The sequence below is a fragment of the Plecotus auritus genome (genome assembly GCF_963455305.1).
Source record: "Plecotus auritus genome assembly, chromosome: 2".
In the NCBI taxonomy this organism is placed as follows: Eukaryota; Metazoa; Chordata; class Mammalia; order Chiroptera; family Vespertilionidae; genus Plecotus; species Plecotus auritus.
Window position 1 is genome coordinate 59,495,199 of NC_137771.1, and position 26,991 is coordinate 59,522,189.

At 35.9% G+C, this 26,991-nt stretch overlaps 1 protein-coding gene across 2 annotated transcripts in view; it reads right to left on the reverse strand.

Moving 5' to 3' along the window:
• Positions 1-20,841: 20,841 nt before the first annotated feature.
• ADGRL4 (adhesion G protein-coupled receptor L4) overlaps positions 20,842-26,991 on the reverse strand; it is a 112,188-nt gene continuing 106,038 nt past the window's right edge. Inside the window, exons 14-16 of one of the 2 annotated variants that reach the window (XM_080654847.1) lie at positions 24,129-24,220; positions 22,659-22,827; positions 20,842-22,301 (exon numbers count right to left, since the gene is read on the reverse strand). In XM_080654847.1, coding sequence (XP_080510973.1) covers positions 22,239-22,301; positions 22,659-22,827; positions 24,129-24,220 — 324 coding nt within the window. In that variant the 3' untranslated portion in view covers positions 20,842-22,238. The remainder of the gene's footprint in view (positions 22,302-22,658; positions 22,828-24,128; positions 24,221-26,991) is intronic. The other variant, XM_080654848.1, reaches the window with a different exon arrangement.

Consider the following 26,991-nt stretch of genomic DNA (forward strand, 5'->3'; position numbering starts at 1 on the left):
AGAGTCAAGATCAGTCAGCGGACCTGTTTTAGATATCATTGGGTATCAGTAAGAGAGCAAAAATGGTGTATCAGTTTGCTCTTTTTGTGCCTCTCTTTGTGTGGGCTTTCTCCTGAAAGATCTAAGGGGACATTTGCACATATGATTACTTTATTAAGATCCGCATCCTCTTCATTCTTTCAATTCTCAAAATTTCTATATCTAAATAAGATAATTTGAATAAGATAATTCCTGTCCATGTCTCAAGTTTTGACTCTGAGAGCTAAGGAATAAAAAAGTTGTTGTCGGGCTCAGCATTATCACCAACACCCTTCAAATACAAGGGCAGGTGACTCCTTAGGAACCATATATAAAGCCTCTACTTTTTCATCATGAATCCCAAGTGCAGCTGCTATAGTTTTCTTTGCCCTTTGGAAATCCCTTTGCCTCAGAAGTGTTCTACCACTTTGCTTCTCTTCTTTGTATTGTTCATTCTATGAGCTTGGATCTTCATCCTCCCTTTGACCCTAAAAAATGTCCCTGTCTTTTGATTCCACGCCCACAACCATAGTTCACCCTTGCTCTATCACACATTTAAATTTGGTTCCCTATGTAATACTATATGTAATACTTTAAACAATAAAATAAAACAAAAAAATAAAGAAATAAATTTGGTTCCTATTGTTAGGATCAAACCTTAACAAGATTAGTCAGTTATAGCAATTATCATATACTGTTAGTTAGGTGTTAATGTGGTCAATTATATTTCAGGTCAAACATTGAGCTTATCTCCTGTTTTTATATGTTGTTTTGAGTGATGGAGCAGAATTTGAAAGTAAACAGAAGTTGGATGGTGAATTCACCTTATAAATAAAAAATGTAAAACATGTTCTCCACTTGCAAATATTTTTTCATATTATGTCATGGAAGTTGAATTACAAGGTAATATTTTTAAAAAATTAAATGAATTTTAAGAATAATTTATTCTACTTTAGAATGAAAATTCTAGATTAACAGAAAAACTGTAAAGATAGCACAGTTTCTATATAACCCAAGTCTAGTAAATTTGTCATAATAAAGAAATATTGATACATTGTTATTACTTAAAGTCCATAATTTTTATTTTATTTTTTAAATTAATTAATTAATTAATTTTTATTGATTTCCGAGAAGAAGGGAGAGGGAGAGATAGAAACATTAATTATGAGAGAGAATCATTGATCAGCTGCCTCCTGCATGCCCCATACTGGGGATTGAGCCCGCAATCTGGGCATGTGCCTTTGACTGGAGTTGAACCCGGAACCCTTCAACCCGCAGGCCAATGCTCTATCCACTGAGCCAAATGGTTAGGGTCTTTTCTTAGTTTTTATCTAATGTCCTTTCTCTGTCCCTGAATTCTATTCAGGACACCATGCTACATTTAGTCACTGTCTTCAAAGGCTCTCTTGACTGTGATAGTTTCTCAGATTTTTCACATTTTTGATGACTTTGACAGTTTTGAGGAGTACTGGTCAGGATTTTTGTAGAATGTTCTTCAGTTGAAATGTGTCTATGGTTTTGTCATTATTAGATCAGATTACGGACTTTGGTGAGGAAGATTATAGAGATAAATTGCCATTCTTATCATATCAAGATTATAGTCTAGCAACCTGACATATCACTGTACATGTTGACTTAGATCACCTGACTGAGGTAGTGTTTGTCATGTTTCTCCACTATAAAGTTACTCTTTCATTCTTATTTTTCACTAGAGGCCCAGTGCACAAAATTTGTGCATGGGGGGGGGCATGTCCCTCAGCCCAGCCCGCACCCTCTCCAATCTGGGACCCCTCAAGGGATGTCCGACTGCCCATTTAGACCCAATCCCGGTGGGATCTGGCCTAAATGGGCAGTCGGACATCCCTCTCACAATCCAGGATGGGCAGTCAGACATCCCTCTCACAATCCAGGACTGCTGGCTCCCAACTGCTCGCCTGCCTGCCTTCCTGATTGCCCCTAACTGTTTCTGCCTGCCAGCCTGATCACCCCCTAACCACTCCCCTGCCAGCCTGATTGATGTTTAACTGCTCCCCTGCCAGGCTGTTTGCCCCCAACTTCCCTCCTCTGCCGGCCTGGTCACCCCTAACTGCCCTCCCCTGCAGGCTTGATCACCCCCAACTGCCCTCCCTTGCAGGCCTGGTCCCTCCCAACTGCCCTCCCCTGCTGGCCATCTTGTGGTGGCCATCTTGTGTCCACATGGGGGCAGGATCTTTGACCACATGGGGGCAGCCATCTTGTGTGTTGGAGTGATGGTCAATCTGCATATTACTCTTTTATTAGATAGGATAGAGGCCTGGTGCACAGGTGGGGGCCAGCTGGTTTGCCCTGAAGGGTGTCCTGGATCAGGGTGGGGGTTCCCTTGGGGAATGGGGCGGCCTAGGTGAGGGGCCTGTGGTGGTTTGCAGGCCGGCCACGCCCCCCGTTGACCCAAGTGGAGGCCCTGGTATCTGGGATTTATTTATTTTCTACAATTGAAACTTTGTAGCCTGGAGTGGAGGCCTGGGCTGGCCAGGGTGTGTGGAAAGCTTGGCTTCCTCCATCTCCGGGGAAACCCAAGCCTCCCTCCTGCTCTCTCCATGGCTGCAGCCATCTTGGTTGGGTTAATTTGCATACATGCTCCTGACTGGCTGATGGGCATGGCTTGTGGACGTGGCTTATGGGTGTAGCAGAGTGATGGTTAATTTGCATATTACTCTTTTATTAGATAGGATAGTGTAATCTTTGGAAAGAAGTCACTATGCAAAGTCACAGTTAATGGGTGGGAAGTTAAGGTCCACCTCTAAGGGTGGTGACATTTTCATGAATTATTTGGAATTCTACTACATGGGAGATTTGTCTACTCTCTCCCATTTATTATTGGCCATTAATTTATATCAGTCTGGACTCATGGATATTTTTTTTATACTTTGGACTATAATCCAATACTTCAATTAATATTAATTTAATAAACTTTATTTTTGGAGAAGTTTCAGCTTCACAGAAATATTGAGTGGAAGATGTAGAAAGTTTCCATTTACCCTCTGTCCCTATACATGAACCACCTCTCCTACTATCAATATCGCAAACCAGAGTGGTACCAATGATACAATAGATGAAAGTACATTGATATGTGATTATCACCCAAGTCCATACTGTACATTAGAGTTCACTTTTGGTGTTGTACATTCTATCAGTTTTGACATATATTTTACAACATGTAGCCACAACTATGGTATCATACAGAATGGTTTTACTGTCTTAAAAATTCTCTTTGCTCTGCCTTTTTATCCTCCCCCCCTCTTGCTAATTTTTGGCAACCACTGATCCTCTCAGTGCCTTCAGAGTTTTGCCTTTTCCAGACATCATATAGTTGGAATCAAACAGTATGTAGCCTCACTGGATAGGTTTTCTTAGTAATATGTATTTAAATTTTCTCCATTTATTTTCATGGCTTGATAGCTCATTTTTCATTGGTGATGGAGGTACCATAGTTTATTTATCCATTCATCTGCTGAAGAACGTTGTAATTGTTTCCAAATTTTGGCAATTATGAATAAAGATACTATAAACATCTGTTTGTAACTTTTATGTAGACATACATTTTCAACTCCTTGGGGTAAATGCCAAGGAGTGTGACTGCTGGGTTGCATGATAAGAGTATGTTTAGTTTTGTAAGAAACTGTCAAACTGTCTTCTGAAGTGACAGTACCATTTTGCATTCTTACCAGCAATGAATGAGAATTGCTGTGGCTGCACATCCCTATCAGCATTTGGTGTTCTGGATTTTGGCTATTCCAGTACTGGAATCTTTTAATTTTAATTTTTAATTTCCTTAATGACATATGAAATGTAGCATCTTTTTAAATGCTTACTTGCCTTATGTATATATTTTTTGTGAAGTGTCTGTTTAGGCTGTTTGCCCATTTTTGTATCAGGTTGTTCATTTTCTTATTGTTGAGTTTTAAGAGTTCTTTCTATACTTTGAATAACAGTACTTTATCACAAATGTATTTTGCAAATAATTTCTCTGTCTGTTGGTTGGCTTTATATTCTCTTGACAATGTATTTCACTGAGCAGAATGTTTAAATTTTTAATAAATTCCAGCTTACGAATTATTTCTTTCATGGAGTATGTCTTTGGTATTGTAGCTAAAATGTCATTGCCATATCCAGATTTCTCTACATTTCCTCCTATGTTATCTTCTAGAAATGCTATAGTTTAGTGTTTTACATATATGTCTATTTTTATTTTGAATTAATTTTTGTGAAGGTTATAAGGATTTTGTGTAGATTCTTTTTTTTTTTTTTTTGCATGTGGATATACAATTTTTCCAGTTTTTAAAAAGAACTGACTTTTCTCCAATGTGTTGCCTTAACTCCACCAAAGATCATTTGTATTCCAGATTTGGCTATTGGGAGCTCTTTCTATTGGACTACTGTCCCCTTTGATATATTCCCACTAATTAAAAAGAATATTTTTGCCACTTTCTTAATTTTTGTCACTATAAGACAATCCAGGCTTGATCATCTTGTATATTTCCTTCCCCATTCCTAAAAAACCCATTTCTCTAAGAGGTCTTAATTCCTTTTAATGGTATTTAAATCCAAGATATGAGTGTTAGATGTGCCATCCTTGTTGGGTTATCATTATTTTAAGCTCTCTCAGATGACAGAATTTAAACAGATGTATATCTACCAATCCATGTATACACACATGCACACATGAATACATACACACATTTCTATAATAACCATCTCTATATATGTTAAGCTAACCCATTAATACTGATGTCTCCAACTGTAATACATTATCACTCTAGCCTTCTCACTTTACTTAACTATAACCTCTCACTCCAAAAGTGAAACATTTGGCTATCACCATCCACCATAATTTTACTTGATTATTCAGTTCCAGTATACATGTATAATGATTTCAAAATTGTTAACCCATACCTCCATAGAAAACAGCTTTATCAACTAGAATACAGTGTTACATACATTCCTTTAGTCTTATAGACTGTACTCATTTCCAGTTACTTCACTTTATCCCACCATCTTTCAGTGAGATTATACTATAAATATGTAAAAGAGTTATATTCTCTTGTCACATTTTGCATTACATCCTGTAATTCCCTAACTTTTAAAATAAATTTTGAAATTTTGCATATGTTAAGGTTCATTCTTAGTAAATTTCTATGGATTTTGACAAATGCCATGTCATGTATCCACCATTACCATATTATACAGACTAGTTTCACTGCACTACACAAAAATCCCTTATATTTCCTCTCCCCAATTAATAGACCCACTTCCCAGTTCTTCCTGGCAACTTCTGATTTGTTTGTTGTCTTTATAATTTTGACTTTTCCATAATGTCATATACATGAAATTATACAATATATAGACTTTGTCTGACTTCTTTCACTTAGTAAGATGAATTTAAGGTTCATTCATATCTTTGCATGGCCTTGTAGTTCATTATGTTAAATCACCAAATAGCATTCCATTGCATGGTTATCCCACAATTTGTTTAGCCATTCACCTATTGAAGAAAATCTTATTTGTTTATATATTTTGGTGATTATAAATTAAGTTTCTATAGGTTTGTGTAGACATTGATTTTTAAATCAATTGCTTAAATACCTAGGGGCACAATTACTAGATCATATGCTAAAATTATATTTAGGTTATAAAGAACTGTCAACTGTCTTCTATAGTGATGGCATTTCATTCCTGCCACCAATGAATGAGAGTTCCTGTTGTGCTGCATTCTTGCCAGAGATAGATATCATCAGTTTTTTTTTGGATATTAGCCATTCTAATCAGCATGAAGTGCTATCTCATTGTTTTAGTTTACATTTTCCTAATGCCAAATGATTTTGACTATCTTTTCATATGTCTGTTTACCATATATCTGCTTTGGTAAAATGGCTAGATGTTTTTCTCATTTCAAAATTGTATCATTTGGTTTTTATTGTTGAGTTTTGGAATTCTTTGTATATTTTGAATACAAATGCTTTATCCGATATTTGACATGCAAATATTTTCTCTTGTCTTTTCATTCTCTTAACACTGTCTTTGTAGATGTAGAGCATTGGTTTTCATTTTTTAAAAAGTCCAAATTATCAATTTTTCTTTCATGGATTGTACTTTTCTTGTTAGGTCCAAAAGCTCATCATCAAATTTGATTTTTTCCCCCATGATTTTCTCCCCAGAAGTGTTGTAGTTAGAAATTTAATTCTACTATCCATTTTAAGTTATTTTTATAATGTGTAAAGTCTGTTTATAGGTTTTATAATAATATGGATACCTAATTTTTCTAGCACCATTTGTTCTTTCTCCATTGAATTGGCTTTGTGCCTTTGTCAAAAATCAGTTGACTGTATTCATTAGAGGGCACAATCCCCACGAGACTCCTCATTTTCGATATCAGTCATAAATTCAGGGGGCCCTGGGATTGCACTCAGACCAGTTGGCTACTGATTGTTAGTCTTGTGTGTCTTCTCAGATAGTCTATAGTACCCATATTTACTCAAACACTAGTATAGATGTTGCTGTGAGTGTATTTTGTTGATGTGGTAAACATCTACAATCAATTTATTTTAAGGAAAATTATCCTCAATAATGTGGATGAGCCTAATCCAAATCAGTTAAAGCCCTTAAGAATTACACAATTGGGTTTCCAAGAGATTAAAAAAAAAATTCTGGTTCAAAACTGGAACATCAACTCCTTCCTAGCTCCCAAACTGCCAGTCTGTCATAAATATTTTGAACTTGCCAGTTAGCATAAAATTGCATGAGCCAATTTCTTATTTTAAAAAAAGCAAAACACATACACACACAAAAAAATTCTGTCTCTCTCTGTATGTCTATCTCTCTGTGTCTGTCTGTCTGTCTGACTCTCTCCATTATATAAATACTCCTGGCTATGATATAAGACAATACACACAGAATTTTCAGCAAAAGAAACTCACCAGAACCTTTGGTGTCCAATATTTGTATTGGGGTTTGATTATATACTTCCTGCTGGCCTTTAGTCTTCAGCTTCTCCCAAGAACTTTAGTCTATAGTTCCTCTGGAGCTCAGAACCAATACAGTGGCCCACATCTTGCATTACAAATTATGTTGTTATGCTGTATGGTAGCCAAAGCCCCCAGGCCCACAAAGACAATCTTATCAGGCACAACATTCCAGGAACCTGCAGCTTAGCTTCCAAAAATTGAAGACAAAGCTCAGACCTCTCTTCGGCTAAGATTAGTTCTTCACTACACATCACATTATATAAGAAAGAAATATTATAAAATTTAAGTATCAGAAACAGAATTTACATATGAATGGTACTGACAATATTTACCAGTGCCCGCCAAAAATACACACTTTGAGATTTTTTAAAAATTATTGTTTAAAGTATTACAAATAGTAGTACATATGTCTCCTTTTTTTTTTTTTTCCATTTGACCTTCCCCAGGCCTCCCCTACCCTCCGGCACATGCCCTCACCCCCCTCCCAGTGTCTTGCGTCCATTGGTTATGCTTATATGCATGCATACAAGTCCTTCGGTTGATCTCTTACCTCCCCGCATCAAACTTCCCCAGCCTGCCCGCTGTAGTTTGACAGTCTGTTCGATGCTTCTCTGCCTCTGTATCTGTTTTTGTTCATTAGGTTATAATGTTCTTTATTATCCATAAATGAGTGAGATCATGTGCTATTTTTCTTTCACATAGATGGATGCTCTCTAGATCCATCTATGCTGTTGCAAATGGTAAGAATTCCTTCTTTTTTATCACAGTGTAGTATTCCATTGTGTAGATGTACCACAGTTTTCTAATCCACTCATCTGCTGATGGGCATTTAGGCTGTTTCCAAATCTTAGCTATTGTAAATTGTGCTGCTATGAACATAGGGGTGCATATAGCCATTCTGATGGGTGTTTCTAGTTTCTTGAGATATATCCCTAGAAGTGGGATTACTGGGTCAAAATGCAGTTCCATTTTTAATTTTTTGAGGAAATGCCATACTGTTTTCCACAGTGGCTGTACCAGTCTGCATTCCCACCAGCAGTGCACAAGGGTTCCTTTTTCTCCGCATTCTCTCCAGCACTTGTCCTTTGTTGATTTGTTGATAATAGCCATTCTGAGAGGTGTGAGATGGTACCTCATTGTTGTTTTGATTTGCATCTCTTGGATGATTAGTCACTTTGAGCATGTTTTCATATGTCTCTTGGCTTTCTGAATGTCCTCTTTCAAAAAGTGTCTATTTAGGTCATTTGCCCATTTTTTGATTGGGTTGTTTATCTTCCTTTTGTTAAGTTGTATGAGTTCCCTGTAAATGTTGGAGATTAAACCCTTTTCGGAGATAACATTGGCAAATATCTTCTCCCATGCAGTGGGCTTTCTTGTTGTTTTTTTAAAGAACTTATTTTTTATTTTATATAAGAAAGTTGGTTGTGAGTTATTATATGTTTAAGTATTTTGTAACACAAACTTTTGAATAAGAAAAATGGTCAATTTTTATCTTTTGGCATCTTAGTTGTAGAAGTCTTTCTATATTATTACATGCTAGTCTTTATAGGATGTTATTTATCTCTAACATGGTAGGAAAGTGCAGAACCCCACACATGGTGTTTCCCTCATGGGTATATTCTTTAAAGAAGGTGGCAGTTCTTTAATGTTAACTATCATTCCTTGCTTATCAAATAATATTACTTTATGTGTGTGTGTTTTTCAGTGACTGGGTTACTATATAAAGGTAAACGTCTCTTCATTGGCTTTAATCGTATTATAACAGAGTGTCACCTCTTGAAAACAAGTTAAATTAAAACGAAAATAGCTGTCTGTTTCTTCATTTCAAGCATGTTTGTTTGTGTAGTGCCACAAAAAGGCAATAACTACTTACTTTGAGATTTAGCTTATTGCAGATATAGTGCTAGAGAAGCTGGTTAATTTTTTGATGGTGGTTATTTTCCCTTTAGAAATGAGAAGCATAATGTATGGCCAAGGCACATGATGATGTGTGCCGTGCTCACTGGACGTAGTGCTTGGGTGGTTTCAGAGTAAAACTGAAACATGGTATTTTCTACTCCTCCCCTATTATCCCAAGCTACCCCTGCTGGGTCTGAAGGGTGATTAAATCTGAGTCAGTAGTTTGTAATGCTCTCATCTCATTTGGAAGTGTTCCATACAAATCATCCATTAAAGAGTAGACTAGAAGATATTATTGAATGCTATTTTAAGATTCGGTAGATGGTTTTTCAATTTTATGTAGCTCCAGGGGAGGCATCCCTGCAAACCACATTCATTTAAAGTTTCTTTTTCCTCACAATTCAGAAATTCATTTTCCCTTAAACACAACTTCATAATTTTCTTTTCTCTTTGGTACACTGTCACAGTGAAACGGGGACCCAAAAGTTCTTTCATATCTGGGTAGTACTTGTATTATTTTTGAATCAGTCATTTTGCCTTAAAAAAAAAAGTGCCAAAACTAGACCTGGGTTCAATAAAATCTAGTCATAGTGTAGTACAATTTGTTTGAGGTCATAGCTTTTTGACTCAGGTTGTTAGGGAAAGGGAAAATATGACATTATTTGTTTTCACTGAATATATAAAACTTTTAAAATAGATTCATTAGGTTTATAAACTTTGTCCTAAATTTTTTTCTGATATCAAACATTTGCTTTCTACTTTTTCAAATCACAATTCTTTGTAAAAATATTATTCTGTAAGCAACATGAAGTAGACCAGTGCCAGAGCTGGAACCATTATATAACCTTTAAAATGCTTGAGCATGCATTCATTTATTTTTAGTTAATTCATATTAGTTTAGAAAAATATTATTACTAATCTTACAATGATTAGATTTAGAATCATAATTATATGAAGAGTAATACAAAATAATTTCTATGCTATTTTATAAAAAGAAGTACAGTTATCTAATTTTTAGAATTTTAGTTTTTGTGTGTTTTTTGGGGGCGGGGAGAGCAAGATATATGCAAGTATGTTCTAACCTTGAAACTGGAAGTTATCGAGTGAGTGAAAGAGGACATTTGTAGATTTTTACACTGACTTTTGATTTTATACTTATAACCTTGTATTTAGTATTAAGATAAATTTATTTGCAAAAGTCATCTTGCTTGATATTTGTCTATATCTTGACCAGGAATGATTTTACTGAACTATTTCCACTGTGCTACATACAGAGTTGAACTCTGGGCTCTCAATCACCCAATCATTTGTTATGTTCTCTGGAAAGGACTCCCTTGGTTTGCTTCTTTAATAAAGCATTGCCCCCCCCCCTTTGTTGTTTTTACAAAGGACCACCTACTATTTTCCTGGATTGATTGAATTCAAAGGGATATTATTTCATATCTAATACGTGCTTAGAGTTTATTCTCAATATTTCTGAACAACTCAACTGATGGAGTCAATAATTGTAGATGAATGACAGTATAAGGATGTGGAAACTCTATTGTATCACATCAGAACTCCCCAATCTATGATCTGTGAGGTGTCTCAGATCTTAATTGACGTACTCAAGGTTGTGGGAGAGTATTCTGGGTTTTAAAAAGAATGGCAAAATTATGTTAAACTAACATCAACATTTTTATTTGTGTAGTTTTTAAAATGGCAGTAATTTTCAAAACTTTTTATCTATTAAAACAATTGACAGGCTGACCAAGAGTTAGTGGTAGAGTGGGGCAGTGAATATAGGCAGGTTTCTCAAAAATTTTTACTTATGAAATGCCTTTTGTTATTTTATTTTTTTCAAAGGGATCCCTACTACCATTGATTTGAGTACTGGTGTTCAGAATACTAGAATATAGTATGAGAAATACTCATACAGACACAGATTTTTAATTCTACCTGTGGATTAAGATATAATAGTAAAAATAGTTACCTAGGTCATATAACTTGAGACTTTTATGGCTTTTATTGCTTTTGCTGAATTGTTTTTTTTAGTGTGATTTCATTGGCTTGTAATAAGGACACCATGAAACTCTCCTATGATGCTCATTGCATTGTCTAATGTAAGGATATCATTATGATATACAGATATTGACAAGAAGATAAAAATGTGGCAAGTTGTATTTTTCCCAAAATTACCTCAATGATATTTCCCATTTCCATATGCTCTTATGCAATGTGACCTTGTCATTTCATCATTAAAAGGTGGATCTATTTCTTCAGCCCTTTAAGTCTTGGTGGGCTTTGTGACTGGCTGCTTTGACAGAAGTAAACTATGACTTCAGAGGTTAGGAAACCTTTCAACCTCTATGGAGGCCTCTTGAAATGCTTGCTTTTGCAATCTCTCTCAAGGACCCCAGAATCCACGCTGTGTGAAACTCAAATGACATGGAGAGACCATGAACAGCTGCTCATCAGCAGCACATGTTGAGATTGTAATTGACAACCATGTCAGATGCCTGCAACCTCAGTGAACATCTGACTGCACCTTCATGAGCAACTCTAGGTGAGGGTTACCTTTTTGAGCCCAATCAACCAACAGAAATGTGAGAAACAATAATAAATCACTTTTCTAAGGCACCAGGTTTTGGAGTGGTACTGTCACACTGCAACACATAACAAGACCTAACTTGCATGTGTAAAGAATTCATGTTTTACTATAGTTTTTACCTCCATTGTACGACTATACCCTTGTTTTCTTTTGATTCAACTCTCATATGTGCTTTGCATTTATACTATCTAGTTGCTAGTTTGTCCATCTTTGTAAAGGGCCTTAAATTCATTTTGTAAGAACTTTGAATGTGCATAATTATTTGTGTATATGGTAAAATACACATGATATCCAAGTCAAAAACTGTATATTATCCACTTATCTTTTCTGAGTTTTATAAAGAAAATGGAGGGCCACTAAGAAACAATGTTATAGTCCTGCTCTCAAGAAAATAGAGATTTGGTGAGCAAGAAAGAGCTTCTATTCTACTTTCACATCTCCTGAAGGGGGTGGGGGGTGAGGAGGTGGGAAGTGCCCCTATGTATTCAAACTATGTGTGCAAATCTACTTGGGGGAAAAAAAAATCACACAATCCTAAACATGTCTTATGTATTTTAGCATAGAGAAGAATAAAGAACTACATTTCTAACCTCTGAAGCATTCTTTATCAGAATGATGAGGTATGCAAAGAAGGGTGACATATATAACAAAATATCTAAATTCCTAAATTAGCAACTAATAGAATTTCTAGTTCATTTATCTCAGAAATTTACAATTTCTAGCTTACTAAATATGAAAACTAGAAATTACCTTTATATTCTTACAAAATGTTCATTGTATTGTTCAGGAAACAATGCTGACCAGTTAAGTAGCAGAAATAATAAGTAAAACGAAATGCAGTCTACAAACGAGTAACAGACATTTATCAAAGAACTAGAGGCCCAGTGCATGAATTCGTGCACCAGTGGGATCTCTCGGCCTGGCCTGCAGGATTGGGCCAAAACAGGCTCTCCAACATCCCCCATAGGGTTCTGGATTGTGAGAGGGCTCAGGCCAGGCTGAGGGACCCCACTGGTGCATGATCGGGGCCAGGGAGGGATGCGGTAGGTTGGCCAGCTGGGGAGGGACCGCAGGAGGGTTCCAGGGCATGTCCAGCCTGTCTTGCTCAGTCCCTATCACCCAGACCCCAGCAGTAAGCTAACCTACTGGTTGACTGTCTGGCCCCTGGAGGTCAGTGCACGTCATAGCGAGCTGTTAAGCGGCCTTAGCATATCATTAGCATATTACACTTTGATTGGTTGAACAACCAACCAGACAACTGGACACTTAGCATATTAGGCTTTTATTATATAGGATATTTTTTTCTACTAAAGATTCCTGTATTATTTTTTCGAAGTATCAAAATAGGTCATTTGCTTTTGCTTTTAAAAAGAGCAAGGCTATGTTTTAAAGGAGCATGGTTTCCATGTTTTACATTAGGCAAGAACAAATTATATGACTGCAAAGTATCCCAGAGACTATGAAATACCCGAATAATGCCAGTATACATTTCTTTCTCATTTATAGGAATATATGGAAAGCTGAGAATTCCAGATTAACTTTGCTTATATACACTGTTTAAAGAAGAGATTATGTTTTTCAAATTCATGTAAATGCTAATAGTATTTATATTTAAATAAAAATATATTGATACACCTTTGTATAGGAAAGCAATTTTAATCACTTTGTAGGACATTATCCCTGCAGGGACAGATAGTTTACATGTACAGAACAGTGTGGGTCCTGCGGGCACCCCCTCTCCAAAGGACATGTCAGTAATGTTGAACATTTAAAATTCTCTCTGACATCCTACCAGCTTCACAATGGATGACAGAGTGATTTGAATTAGAAGTTTAGAATGAGGCAGGGTAGAGGTTGGGAAGGTAGATTAGGAAGTGGTAGAAAATAGAGATTTTTTTTTTTTTTTTTTACTGTTCCTTGCTTGTTTCAGAAATCACCTGCTGATAAATCAATAGTGTGGAAATCCTCCCTCTGTACCACAAATTTATGTCTATTTTTTTTATTAGTTTGGTGTTTACTAGTGAATTCTACCACATGCTTAGAACAGTAGCTGGCACCTAGTGGTTGCACAGTCAATAGATGTTCACCCAGGTTATAGTAATAATAGCTAATACTTCAATGTCAATTTCTATGTGCTAAGCACTGTAGTGATTGTCTTCTACTGATTAGATGATTTAATTTGCATCAACAACATTATGAGGTAGGTACTGTCGCGATCGGCATTTCCTAGGCGAGAAACTGAGGCACAGGGCCATAAGTGGCCTGAGGTCATGGACCTCAGGAGGTAGAGATGCAATTCTAGCCCAGGCAATCTTTCTGCAGAGTCTGTGCATGTGTTCACAACACCCACTCCCTCCTGAAAGTATAGGTTTAGCATGTGAGAGGTGGCTGTTTATTTACACATTCCTTTAGGGGAATCTGAGGAATTGATCTGAGTGGGAAGATGAAATTGGGGAGCAATTAGGTGGTTTTGCAGAGGAGTCGGCGACAGCACTTGAGAAACAAGAAGCAATGTTGTTTTGAATAATTACTTTCCTCACTCGGTCGCAGAAGGTCTTGCAGAAAAGCCTCCTGCATTAGATTGAGTGAAAGATGTAGTTATCATGATTGCTTGTGGGCTGAAGTGACAGAATAAATGACCTCACAGGAGCCAAGATACATGGAAAACCAGGGGAATTTTAGGGGAATTTGAACACTATTTGCAGTGATGGAAGCGCATGGTTCTTTCTTCACAGCAGGCAGCAATAACAGAGAGTCCTTTTTAGGGCTCTGTTCTTATCACCTAAAACTTCCAAAGCTAAACTGACTCCCTGCATATTGGAGGTTCTTTTAGATCCACTTCTGATACATTAAGGAAAAGGAAGAAAATAACCATGTTCAGGTTGAGCAGTCTGGCCCTTGGATACTGATACACTGCAAATTGCAGACCAATAGAGAAAAAAAACTCCACACATTTCTTAAGGGCAATTTTGAAAGAAACCTATTATTTTTTCCCTTATTTTTAGTGTATAAATTGTAATATACTTTGTAGATGTTATTATTTACAATGCCTCAAAGTGCAGGGTAGAATTAGAATCATGTTACATTGGCACAGGAAGAGAGCCATTGCAGCTAAACTAACCCTTTCATTTTATGTGAATGATAACTACATACAAACCTATGATGTATAACATCTGAATGAATTACCAAATAAAATGTTGTGTACTTGCAGATTGCCTACCAAACTTAATGCTTGCTCAAGCCTTCAATTGAGGGTAAATAATTCAAATCATTTTCACTTAAGTGAAAATGCTCAAGGAGCTTTTTGGATCTCAAATCTCTGATATGGTTTTCCCTGAATACTGACCAGAAGTAACAAGCAAATTTATATCAATAAAAGGATTTGCTGTTTTAGCTTATCAACAAGGGACCCATCTATTGTAGGGGAAAATGTATTGGCATTTGTTATTTTCAACAACAAAACCAAGCCACATTGCATGAAGAACATTACTTCTGAAAGATATAGTAGTTTTCTAATGTATTATTGAATTAATTCAGATTGCATACTGGCTGTACAATTTATGATCCATCCTCAGTATGGAATATTATTCAGTCATTAAAAAGAATGAATTAGCTATATCTGTGAGCTAAGTGAGAAAAACAGGTACCATGTTTTTATAATGGGATTTCACATTAATGATTTGAATATGATGATATAAACATGAAGAAAAATATGAAAGAACTAGAAGCCTGGTGCACAAAATTCATGCACGGGGTGGGGGGGTTGCCCCTCAGCCCAGTCTGCACCCTCTCCAATCTGGGACCCCTCAAGGGATGTCCAACTGCCCGTTTAGGCCCGATCCTGGTGGGATTGGGCCTAAATGGGTAGTCGGACATCCCTCTTACAATCCAGGAATGCTAGATCCCAACTGCTCGCCTGCCTGCCTTCCAGATTGCCCCTAACCGCTTCTGCCTGCCAGCCTGATCTCCCCTAACCATTCCCCTGCCAGCCTGATTGATGCCTAACTGCTCCCCTGACAGCCTGTTAGCCCCTAACTGCCCTCCCCTGCAGGCCTGGGTCCCCCCCAACTGCCCTCCCTGCAGGCCTTGTCACCCCCAACTGCCCTTCCCTGCAGGCCTTGTCACCCCCAACTTCCCTCCTCTGCCAGCTTGGTCACCCCTAACTGCCCTCCCCTGCAGGCTTGATCACCCCCAACTGCCCTCCCTTGCAGGCCTTGTCCCTCCCAACTACCCTCCCTTGCTGGCCATCTTGTGGTGGCCATCTTGTGTCCACATGGGGGCAGGATCTTTAACCATATGGGGGCAGCCATCTTGAGTGTTGGAGTGATGGTCAATCTGCATATTACTATTTTATTAGATAGGATAGAGGCCTGGTGCATGGGTGGGGGCCAGCTGGTTTGCCCTGAAGGGTGTCCTGGATCAGGGTGGGGGTTCCCTTGGGGCATGGGGCGGCCTGGGCAAAAGGCCTGTGGTGGTTTGCAGGCCGGCCATGCCCCCTGGTGACCCAAACGGAGGCCCTGGTATCTGGGGTTTATTTATCTTCTACAATTGAAACTTTGTAGCCTGGAGTGGAGCCAAGCCTTCTGCTTGCTCCGTGGTGGCAGCCTTTTCTGTTGGGATTTATGTATCTTCTATAATTGAAACTTTGTAGCCTTAAGCAGAGGCCTGGGCCAGCCAGGGCTGCAGAAGCTTGGCTTCCTCCATCTCCGCGGGCAACCCTAGCCTCCTGCTCTTTCCAGCTCCATGGCTGCCGCCATTTCTGTTTGGGTTTATGTATCTTCTATCATTGAAACTTTGTAGCCTTGACTGGAGGCCTAGGCCGGCAAGGGCAGGCGGAAAGCTTGGCTTCCTCCATTGCCAGGGAAACCCAAGCCTCCCTCCTGCTCTCTGTGGCCGTAGCCATCTTGGTTGGGTTTATTTGCATATTTGCTCCTGATTGGCTGGTGGGCGTGGCTTGTGGGTGTATCGGAGTGATGGTCAATTTGCATATTACTCTTTTATTAGAAAGGATATGTACCAGGTAGTTAAAATGAATTGCCTGGTAGTGGATGCGGGTAGAAATTGAGGGATAGAAATAAATGTGCAGGAAAAGCAGGGACAAGCAAAGAGAAAAGAAGAAATACTTCTCTTTAAAACATATTAAATTCACTTATCTCAAATTGTATATGCATGTAGAAGAGACATGTCAAAAAAGCATGTCATGTTTCTTTTATCTCCAAAAGAATGTAATTGTAAATAGGAATATTGCCCTAATATTGTCCAATACCATGGAACAGTGGGACATATCCTGGAATTAGAGGCAAAAAGCCTGGGTATGAATCCAGTCACTTCCTAGCTGAGTCAGCAAGTTTCTCAGTTGCCTGGGGGAACAGAAAGAGTTGGGGCTGCCAGTCTGAACAATTTCCTAGCTGTGGGACATGGAGCACTTTTCACATTGAAAAATGAGGATAGAATTGCTACTCTGAGAATAAAATGAGGTCATGCAATTTAATAATTGAAATCTGTATCACCTTCCAAGGAGAACTCTTTTTTTTGTTTTGTTTTAAGTGTGACCCCTGTTATTTTTATATTTGTAATCTAAAGCCTAAAATGTTTAAGTTTGAACACTACATGATAACTTCACAATGACCCAAATTAAGTGCTATTATTGTGTACAATCTGTAATTGCTATAGTTACAGTGACTGGGGACATTAATAAAAATCAAATTGATCAGAGAAGTTTTATAGCAAGATGTCTTAAATAATGGGTAGAATTTTCATGGGGGAAGACATGCTAGAAGAAAATCTGAACAATGGGTACTCTTTCTGGATCCATACTTATTCTATAACTCATTTTTCTCTCATGTTAGAGAAATTTGAGAATAATATTGATACATAGAAAAAACCCATATTTTATAAGGCATTGAAGATGGGTGCAATAAGTTAGATTGACTTCACAAAAAAGTAAGAATGTAGAGTTGTGCCTGACCGGTGTGGATCAATGGTTAAGCGTCAACCTATCGACCAGGAGGTCAGGGTTCAATTCCAGGTCAGAGAACATGCCTGGATTGCTGTAGTCTCAGTCCCCAGTAGGGGTTGTGCAAGAGGCAGCCTATGGATGAATCTCATCATTGATGCTTCTATATCTCTCTCGGTTCCCTTCCTCTCTCTGAAATCAATAAAAAAAAAGTGTGTGTGTGTGTGGGGGGGGGGATAATGCAGAGTCATTAATTTTAGGGGTATAGCATTGAATTAAAAGGGACTTAAGAAATGATATCATCAACTTAGTATATATGGTTTGTTGGTTATGCATAGCATGCAGATTGTAGAGTGTTTATAGACTTTCTTATGCTTTTTCTAATTATTATATTGTGTGTAAATATATTTTCCTAACCACAGTGTAATCAACCAACAGATTTCTTTGTGGTGCGGGGAGGAAACACAGCCAGGGAATTTATTTTATATACTTTGGTGTCTATTTGTCTCATTGTTTCAGGCCAAACAATGTATTAAGTTCTTTGATTTAATCTCTTGAGATCCTATAACCCTTCTATCACCCGCATTTGTTTATGAAGAGCTTGTAAGTACATATTTATTAATGAATGTGTGATATATTTTATGGATTGAGGAGACTGAGTATCAAATCCTAATATTTACCCCACTCACTATCAAATGAGGAAGTGGTACATGAGGAATAAAAGCCAAATGGATGCATATATCCTTTCTGATTGGTGTTTCTGGTTTCTTGGGATATATTCCTAGAAGTGGGATTACTGGGTCAAATGGGAGTTCCATTTTTAACTTTTTGAGGAAACTCCATAGTGCTTTCTATAGTGGCTGCACGAGTCTGCATTCCCACCTGCAGTGCACGAGGGTTCCTTTTTCTCCGAATCCTATCCTCGCCAGTGCTTATCCTTTGTTGATTTGTTGATGATAGCCATTCTGACAGGTGTGAGATGGTATCTCATTGTTGTTTTGACTTGAATCTCTCGGATGATTAGTGACTTTGAGCATGCTTTCATATTTCTCTCGGCCTTCTCTATGTCCTCTTTCAAAAAGTGTCTATTTAGGTCCTTTGCCCATTTTTTGATTGTGTTGTTTATCTTCCTTTTGTTAAGTTGTAGGAGTTCCCTGTAAATGTTGGAGATTAAACACTTATCTGAAATAGCATTGGCAAATATGTTCTCCCATGCAGTGGGCTTTCTTGTTGTTTTGTTGATGGTTTCTTTTGCTGTGCAGAAGCTTTTTATTTTGATGTAGTCCCATTTGTTTATTTTATCCTCAGTTTCGATTGCCCTAGGAGCTGTATTGGTAAAGATATTGCTATGACATATGTTGATATTTTGCTCCTATGGAGTCTTCTAATATTTTTATGGTTTCCTGTCTTATGTTTAAGTCCTTTATTCATTTTGAGTTTGTTTTTGTGTAAGGTGTAAATTGATGATCCAGTTTCACTTTTTTTTGCATGTATCTGTCCAATTTTCCAGCACCATTTATTAAAGAGACTGTCTTGACTCCAGTGTATGCTCTTGCTTCCTTTGTCAAATATTAATTGAGCATAATGGTTTGGGTCTATTTCTGAGTTCTCTGTTCTGTTCCTTGGTCTATATGTCGGTTCTTGTGCCAGTACCAGGCAGTTTTGAGAACAGTGGCTTTGTAATATAGCTTGCTATCTGGTATTGTGATCCCTTACAATAGTTAAGACTTGGAAACCGCCTAAGTGCCCATCAGTAGATGAGTGGATTAAAAAACTGTGGTACATCTACACAATGGAATGCTACACTGCTATACAAAAGAAGGAATTTTTACCATTTGCTGCAGCATGGATAGAACTGGAGAGCATTATGCTAAGTGAAATAAGCCAGTCAGAGAAAGATAAATATCACATGATCTCACTCATATGTGAGATATAATGATCAACATAAACTGATGAACAAATATAGATCCAGAGACAGGGTATCACTGAACAGAACATTCAACCTCAGAGAGAAGGCAGGGGAAGAGGTGGTTAGAGATCAACCAAAGGACTTGTATGCATGCATATTAGCATAACCAATGGACACAGACACTGGGGCTGTGGGGACTTGCCCTCGGGAGTGGGAGTGGCTGGCATGGTCAATCGGGGGAAAAGGAGACAAATGTAATCCTTTAACAATAAAATAAAATAAAAAGCCAAATCGATAGTGAAGTGCTACTCTATTAGTAGTTTGGCAAGCTCCTTACAAATCCCCAAAGAAATTCTTTCCCGGAAAACTGAGTTAAGCTATAGTATGAACTCAAGGCAGCCTAATTCTTCTGCCTGCTCCACTTCATAAATTTGACATTCCTGGGTCATCTCTTTCCACATAACTGCATGACAGTAAGAGATAAGCACGGAGGGTCTTCCTGAGAAAGCCGGTTCACCCCAGGGACTTCCAGTACGGAAAACTCAAACGTAAAGAGCAAAATGCAGACTAGTTCAGAGAGTCCAGACCCTTTTATCTTATCAATTGTGTGGTCACAAGACAGCAGAAGGCAGTAATATTGACTCAGGAAGCAAAAAAGAGAAGGTACCTACCTGCCTTTAAGGCAGAACAAAACTTGGTACAATGAATGTCCAAAGGCTAAATAATTGCAATACAATGTGATAAATGTTAAAATAGCTATCTGCTAGACAGCAGTGACACAAATGTGGAAATGATTAATTCTTTGTGTGAATCAAGGAAGGTTTCCTTGAGAAAGATACATTATGGATAAGTAGATGTTTGTCAGAGTAATGATGGTAACAAGGAGAAAATTCCAGAAATAGGGGATTAGGTAACAGATAACAAGTTTTGGGAAAAATAAGCAGTTTGGTATGACTAAAGAAACGTTGATAGGGCAAAAGTGAAAACCAGGGAAGTAAGGTGATATAAGAAGGTCTGAAATCTCATGCGAAATAATATAGGTTTCATATTCTGACAGGCTCCCTGTTATGCCTCCTCTTTTACTTATATAAGGAATTTTGTGATTATATTGGGCCAATCAGAAAATCCATGATGTTCTTCCCATGTGAAGGCCAGCTGATTATGAACCTAAATTCTTCTCTCCATGCAACCTAAAATAGTCATACATTATGACTTAGGGTGTGGACATTTTGGAGGGTCATTATTCTGCCTACCACTCCTAGTTTTTATACATGGATTGAACAGATTACTTTTCCATATGACATTCCCAGAACACTGTCCTATAATGACAATGACAATAATAGGTCATGGGTTTACTATATAAGAGAAAAAATAATAAAAAGTTATTATCATGGATCGCCTAAAAATGTATAAGCCATATTGGCAGGTAGCTCATCTTTCCTGAGAAAAGGACTTAGCAAAGCAGTATTCATTTAGATAACATTTTATTTGTTTGAGAAAGATCTGACAGACTGCATTTCAAAAGCTGGGAGAAATTAAAATCACAGCACTTAGCGTATTGGCATACTTTTACAGGTAGGAACGGAACAGTGACATATTTGAAATCTTAGTCACTGCTTCTTCATTTTAATGAGACGATTTGTGGATAGGTATCAGCAGTACATTTAAACAGATATGCTTTAATAGATAGTGGAAAACTGTCAGAAAATATATCCACTGTGAAATTTTCGTAAGTTCTTAGTGATTTCTTTGTCATAAATAACACTTTGAAGTATGTACTTTTCTGAACAGAAAAAAAAGCAATTCACTTTATGAATACTTCCCTATTTACAATGCCCTTTTAAAAACAGTAAGTTAAAAGGGAATATTGCAATGTAAACTATAATAGTCTTGCAATTAAACAAATAAGGAACTCAAATATACCAGTCTAATGAGATATAATATTTTTCACTACACTGAAGGTCATAGAATAGAAAGCTTCAGCTTTATGTACAGGCATGAACAATACTATATTTTGACACATTTGTGCATTACTGATTATGCATTTGAAGTTACAATCTGTGAAGTAAGTATAGAAATAGCATATGCCTCATTCTAATGTTAACGTAAAAACAGAACAGAAATGTGTGTTTTCTTTCTTTTGTGAAGCTGTGCAGTTTTTAGAAATACTGGAACAGAAAATGAATATAACAAATACAGGTGCAAGTTATTTTTATTTTATTTTTTAGGTGCAAGTTATTTTGGTAGAAATTTATGTTCAGAACAATTCACGAAATGGTAAGATGTGTTTATTCAATTCTTTATTTTATCTCTATAATTGCTCATGTAGTTTACAAAAAAAAAACACACCCAAGTTCATTCAAAATACATTCCATTGTTATGATAGTCATTCCCTTTCTACTATTTTATATTCTGCTCCTTTATTCTCTTATGTTCCACTTTCTATAACAGAGCTCATTACCAAGGTGATAGGGGACTAGTTTTAAAGTCAACATGAGTCATAAAATATCAAGCCAGTGGTTTCCTTCAGGACATTCATATATTTCTTGTGTTAGAAAGAAAATCTATCCTTGGGCGCAGTGATATCACTCCTGAGAAACCAATTACTTTCCAAATATCTGTAATACTATTTTTGACATAACTAACTAAGTCATGTAGGGAAGCATATTGTAGCTACATGGTACATAATTTCACCTCTTATTATATTCAGTTCCTACACTGTAAACAGAAAAACTGACTTAAAATATTTGATTATCTGGTAATTAATAATTAGATAAATTTGTTTGAGTCATTTTCATGCATTGGCCATACACAGCTTGGCTTTTTTCATTTTGTGTAGCAATAATTATCCATAGTTTCCTCTGTTTACCTTAAACATCCAAAACAACAAGGGACATTTTTGAACAACCTATAATATTCTTCCTGGATCTAAAGAAAAGCAAAAGGGAAGAGATAAATATTAAATATAATTTCAACAATCACATCAAATTATTTTCAAATCACATTACATTGTTATGTTTTCTAAATTATTAATGCCTTCTAATTATCTGTGAGAATATGCTCAAATGAATGTAAGCTATATTTATATTCCTAGTAGCAGTTTATAAAAAGCATATTTTTCTGAGAACAGGTAGGTGTTCTGATTCTTTTTTATACTAAAATGTACTGCATTTAGGCAATAAAGGCACAAGTCATGCCTTTATTGAGAATAAGGATTTTTATCGATTTGGTAACTGATGCTATATGAATATATCGTAGAGTTTACCAATATAACAAATTGCTTACCTTTCTAGATAAAACACACAGGAATAAGAAAATGAACATTCCTTGGAAGGCATTGCTGATGGTGAAGAGGTAAGCTGTCACCACTGATGCGTGTACAACATGAAGGACCCCGAAGATCCAGGTGGTGCCAAGAAGGAACAGGAGAGCAAGGGCTCCTCTGGCACAAGACCTAGAACATGTTTGAAATGTTCCAGTTCAGAAAGTTATGTGTACTCGTATCCCCAGATCCCTCAGATTATGTGGGAAATTAATTTGTGGTATAAGTGAGAAATCTTTTGCAAAAACCAATAACAATTTTGAAATTGACAAACTCTGCACAGTTACATGGGACAGCCTTGAGAGCATGCTACTGCACTGTGGCAAGGATGGGCTTCTGAAACCAAGGTAGCATTATTAAAATATACCATTTTTCAAGGAATTTTCTTAATCGTAAAAATATTTTTATCTGGTGTACTGCAGTGTGTGTGCTTTGATTTCACATCTAATGTTGCAGTAATTCCCGAAGGTAACACATGTATCTGTTAGGAAATATTTTCTTTAAGAAATCTTAAGAAGTGTACCATGCAAACTGTGGTCAGCACATGTACCTGACATCAAAGAAAACTTTCCTTTCCGGTTTAATAAAATATAAAATTAGATTTTATTTTATTCTTTTCTAATACTATTACCTCCAAATATACTAATTTCTTAAAAATTAAAAAATAATGCATGCCCATGCTAACTCTTACTTATTTTAGCCTTTATCCTATGACTTTTGGTAAAACACTATTCAATCATGCTCATGGCCTTAAAAATGAGGCAACTAATGATTACTTTTTCATTTCTTTTTTAGTCTAAGCATTCTTTATGCAGATGTTTTAGCAGTATCCTTCATAAAATTAAAACCAGAATACTATGTGAAACTATGAATGGTGAGTAGTAAAAGAAAGTAATCAATCAAACATTTGCTAAATCCTAACTATAAATCTTGTGCAAGGTAATGAAACTACATTAGTGTTTCCAAGCAACCCAAACATCAGTTATGTCTACTGTTCACTATAATACACTAAAGTTTTCCCTAAACAAACTTTTTTCACACTCTTTATAAATCAATGTTAAAGAGAGAGGTTAAAGGAAAAATCATGGCCGCATGTAAACTAGGAAACACAGGAAGAAACTAAGTTACGAAGCTTTGAGAAGTGTTTTGCAAAAAAAAATCACTAAGGCCCACTTTTTCTTAAAATGGTCATTGTCTTTTCTTTCAAAGAGAAGTATGCTTGAAAAGATTGTTTTACTTACCATTTGATATGTGGTAATTGTAGGCTTATTAAACATACTAAATGCTACTTAACAATAAGTACTTTAAGTGTAGAGGAAGAAAGCATGAAAAATCATTCAAAATTTGTCCTTTCAAAACTTATTTGTACCTTAAGTTACTAAAGCTTTTAATTACACACACACACACAAAAGTAGACTTAAAGGAACATTTACCTTATGTTCTCATAGCAACTAACTTCTGGTTTCAACCCTGCAGTGTGACGAAAAACTTTGTATATGATAAATCCAAAAGCCAAGAGATTAACCTGAGAAAATAAATTAATTTCAAAGGAGATAATTTTCATAGTAAATTATATGCATATAAAGGAAATAAATAAATAGTAAAAATTTCAAATGATCAGAAACCAGAAAGTCGTGGCATTTTTATGTGCATTACAAAGTACAAACACTCCGGTGCATTTAGCCAAAACAAACCTGTGGTTGATCTTTACAATATCACTGAAAATTATTAGTACACATGGTAATTAGTACAATTTACCAAATTGGACTAAATAACCTGTTCAAGAAACTTCAGATTTAATTATCAGATCTATAGATTGTGGAGTAACATCTGCTGCCCATATTATGATCAATATACATATTCACATAAATTTTGGTTTGAAAGACTTTATGAACACTTGAGAAACCAAATATTTGTTCATTAAATCATCTTTTGTTTCTTTAAGGAGACATGTTAGTAATAATTCTGTCAACTTTAAATGAAAAGAGAAATTGAAAGGAAATTAGAAAACTCAACAAAACACTTTCAACTTCTATTGCTAGAACATGTTTGAATGTACTTTCTTTTATATAGTTCATCTAGCTAACTGTTTTAATATTTATGTTGAGATTTGATTTCCCTAAATTTAACTTCAGAAACTTTAAAATGTTAATCAATGAAATGTTTGTTTGAAGGCATATATACATTTTGTTGATAAACATTTAGCATTCCTATATTTTTGGAAACCTGTAAGTCGTATTTAAAGTATCAGAGGTCTAATTGAGATAGATATTTTAAATGAATATCTATATTAATATAAGTATATTAATAAATTTTAAATATTAAATATTATAGAAATAATTTGTATATTAATGCTTTATTGAATATATTTTTATTAATCCAAACAGATTTTCAAAAGCCATTTTGTAATAACAATAGCAAAGTGCACTATTATAATTTTCAGCTAATTCTCACATGAGTATTCAAGAGCTCATAGTTATGGAAAGATTTTGTTCCATATTTTAGGGCATTTTATATTGCTTTTCAAAATAAAATTTAATAATTATTGTTATAAAAAGCAGTTTTATGTAATGGCTCACATAATTTTATGTTGTCACTTTTCCATGGAGAAGTCCTTGAGAGAAATAAGGTTTAATCCCTTTTTCCTGCTTCCAAATGTTTATTACTTCTAATTATACGATTAATTAATTCTAATTACATTAGTTTATTCTAATTATATGATTAATTAATTCTAATTACATTAATGCTTCCATACAGAGAAAAAAACTTTAGCAATTGCAGAGAGAAGATAAAGTATATTTAATAAATTTAGTTGACAGTTTCATCTAATTGTATACTCAAATAACTAATTGAAATGACAATTTAATTTTATAAATAATCTTTACTACTTATGAAAAAGAGATGTATCATATTTTCTAGGTTTCTATACCTATCGCTTTTTTAAATAAAATTGGAAACAATGGCTGTATTTAGTTTTATAAATATATCATTTTTTAAAATAATAAAAATGTTAAAATTTTGTTAGTATAAATAATATACTCAACACATTATTGGTTTAAAAATCTTCAAATACCTTTTATAAGATTTTTATATTGAACTTATCTCAACAAAGGAAGAGTTATAACATAAAACAACTTTAAATGATAAAAATTATTCTCTAATGCATTTTTCCAGGAGTAATTTATAATAGTCATTAAATAAAGTTATTAAACTCCTGTTTTTAATAAAATATATTTGAAAAATAGTTGCTCATACTGCTATGGTTTCTCAGAAGTGCAGATACATTTTGGACATGCTCTTCTACATCATATGGTAAAGAATAGAAATGGAACATTCTCTATAGGTGATCCCATTCTGAAAAGTACATTTTTTTTTCTGTACAAAAGGGAAAATATTTACATACTTGTAAAACCAGGTGCTGCTGGACAAGTAGGAGACTAATTCCTATTCCATAAACTCATATTTTTCCAATTGTAAGAGAAAAGAGGTTAAACATGTTTATCAAAAGGTATTATGGTTTTATGAAATGAAAATAATCACACATTGATTGTATTATCCACCAACATTGATAATAATATATAAATATATGGAACTTTTTATTTTCATTTCTAAAAGGCCTATTGAGTGTCTGGTATAGTGGTGAGGGCTGTTACATATTAATGAACAAAATAGACATTGTCCTTTGTTCTCATAAACTTATTAAGAAGAAGATAGTAAACAATCATACAAATACTTATAAATCTACAAATTGTGATAAGTACTATTAAGTCACAAATTTAGACTGTTAAGATGGGGCTGGATTAGAAAGAAGATTTAGGAAGTACCTCTCTTAAGATTTAGCATTTAAACTAGTACCTGATCAATTATAATGCATTAGCAGATCAAGAATGAGGGGAGAAATACATTCTATGAAGAAAAATAGAAAAAAGCAAAGAGGAACGAGAGAGTTAAGAATGTGGTGTGCCTTTAAGTAATTAACAACAGTGGCTGGGGTGTAATAAACACAGAGAAGAGTCCCATGAAGTGAGGTGGGCCAGGTAGACAGATAGTTATTTAATTTATCTTTTTTTTTTTTTAAATATATTTTATTGATTTGTTACAGAGAGGAAGGAAGAGGGATAGAGAGTTAGAAACATCGATGGGAGAGAAACATTGATCAGCTGCCTCTTGCACACCTCCTACTGGGGATGTGCCCGCAACCAAGGTACATGCCCTTGACTGGAATCGAACCTGGGACCTTTCAGTCCGCAGGCTGACGCTCTATCCACTGAGCCAAACCGGTTAGGGCTATTTAAT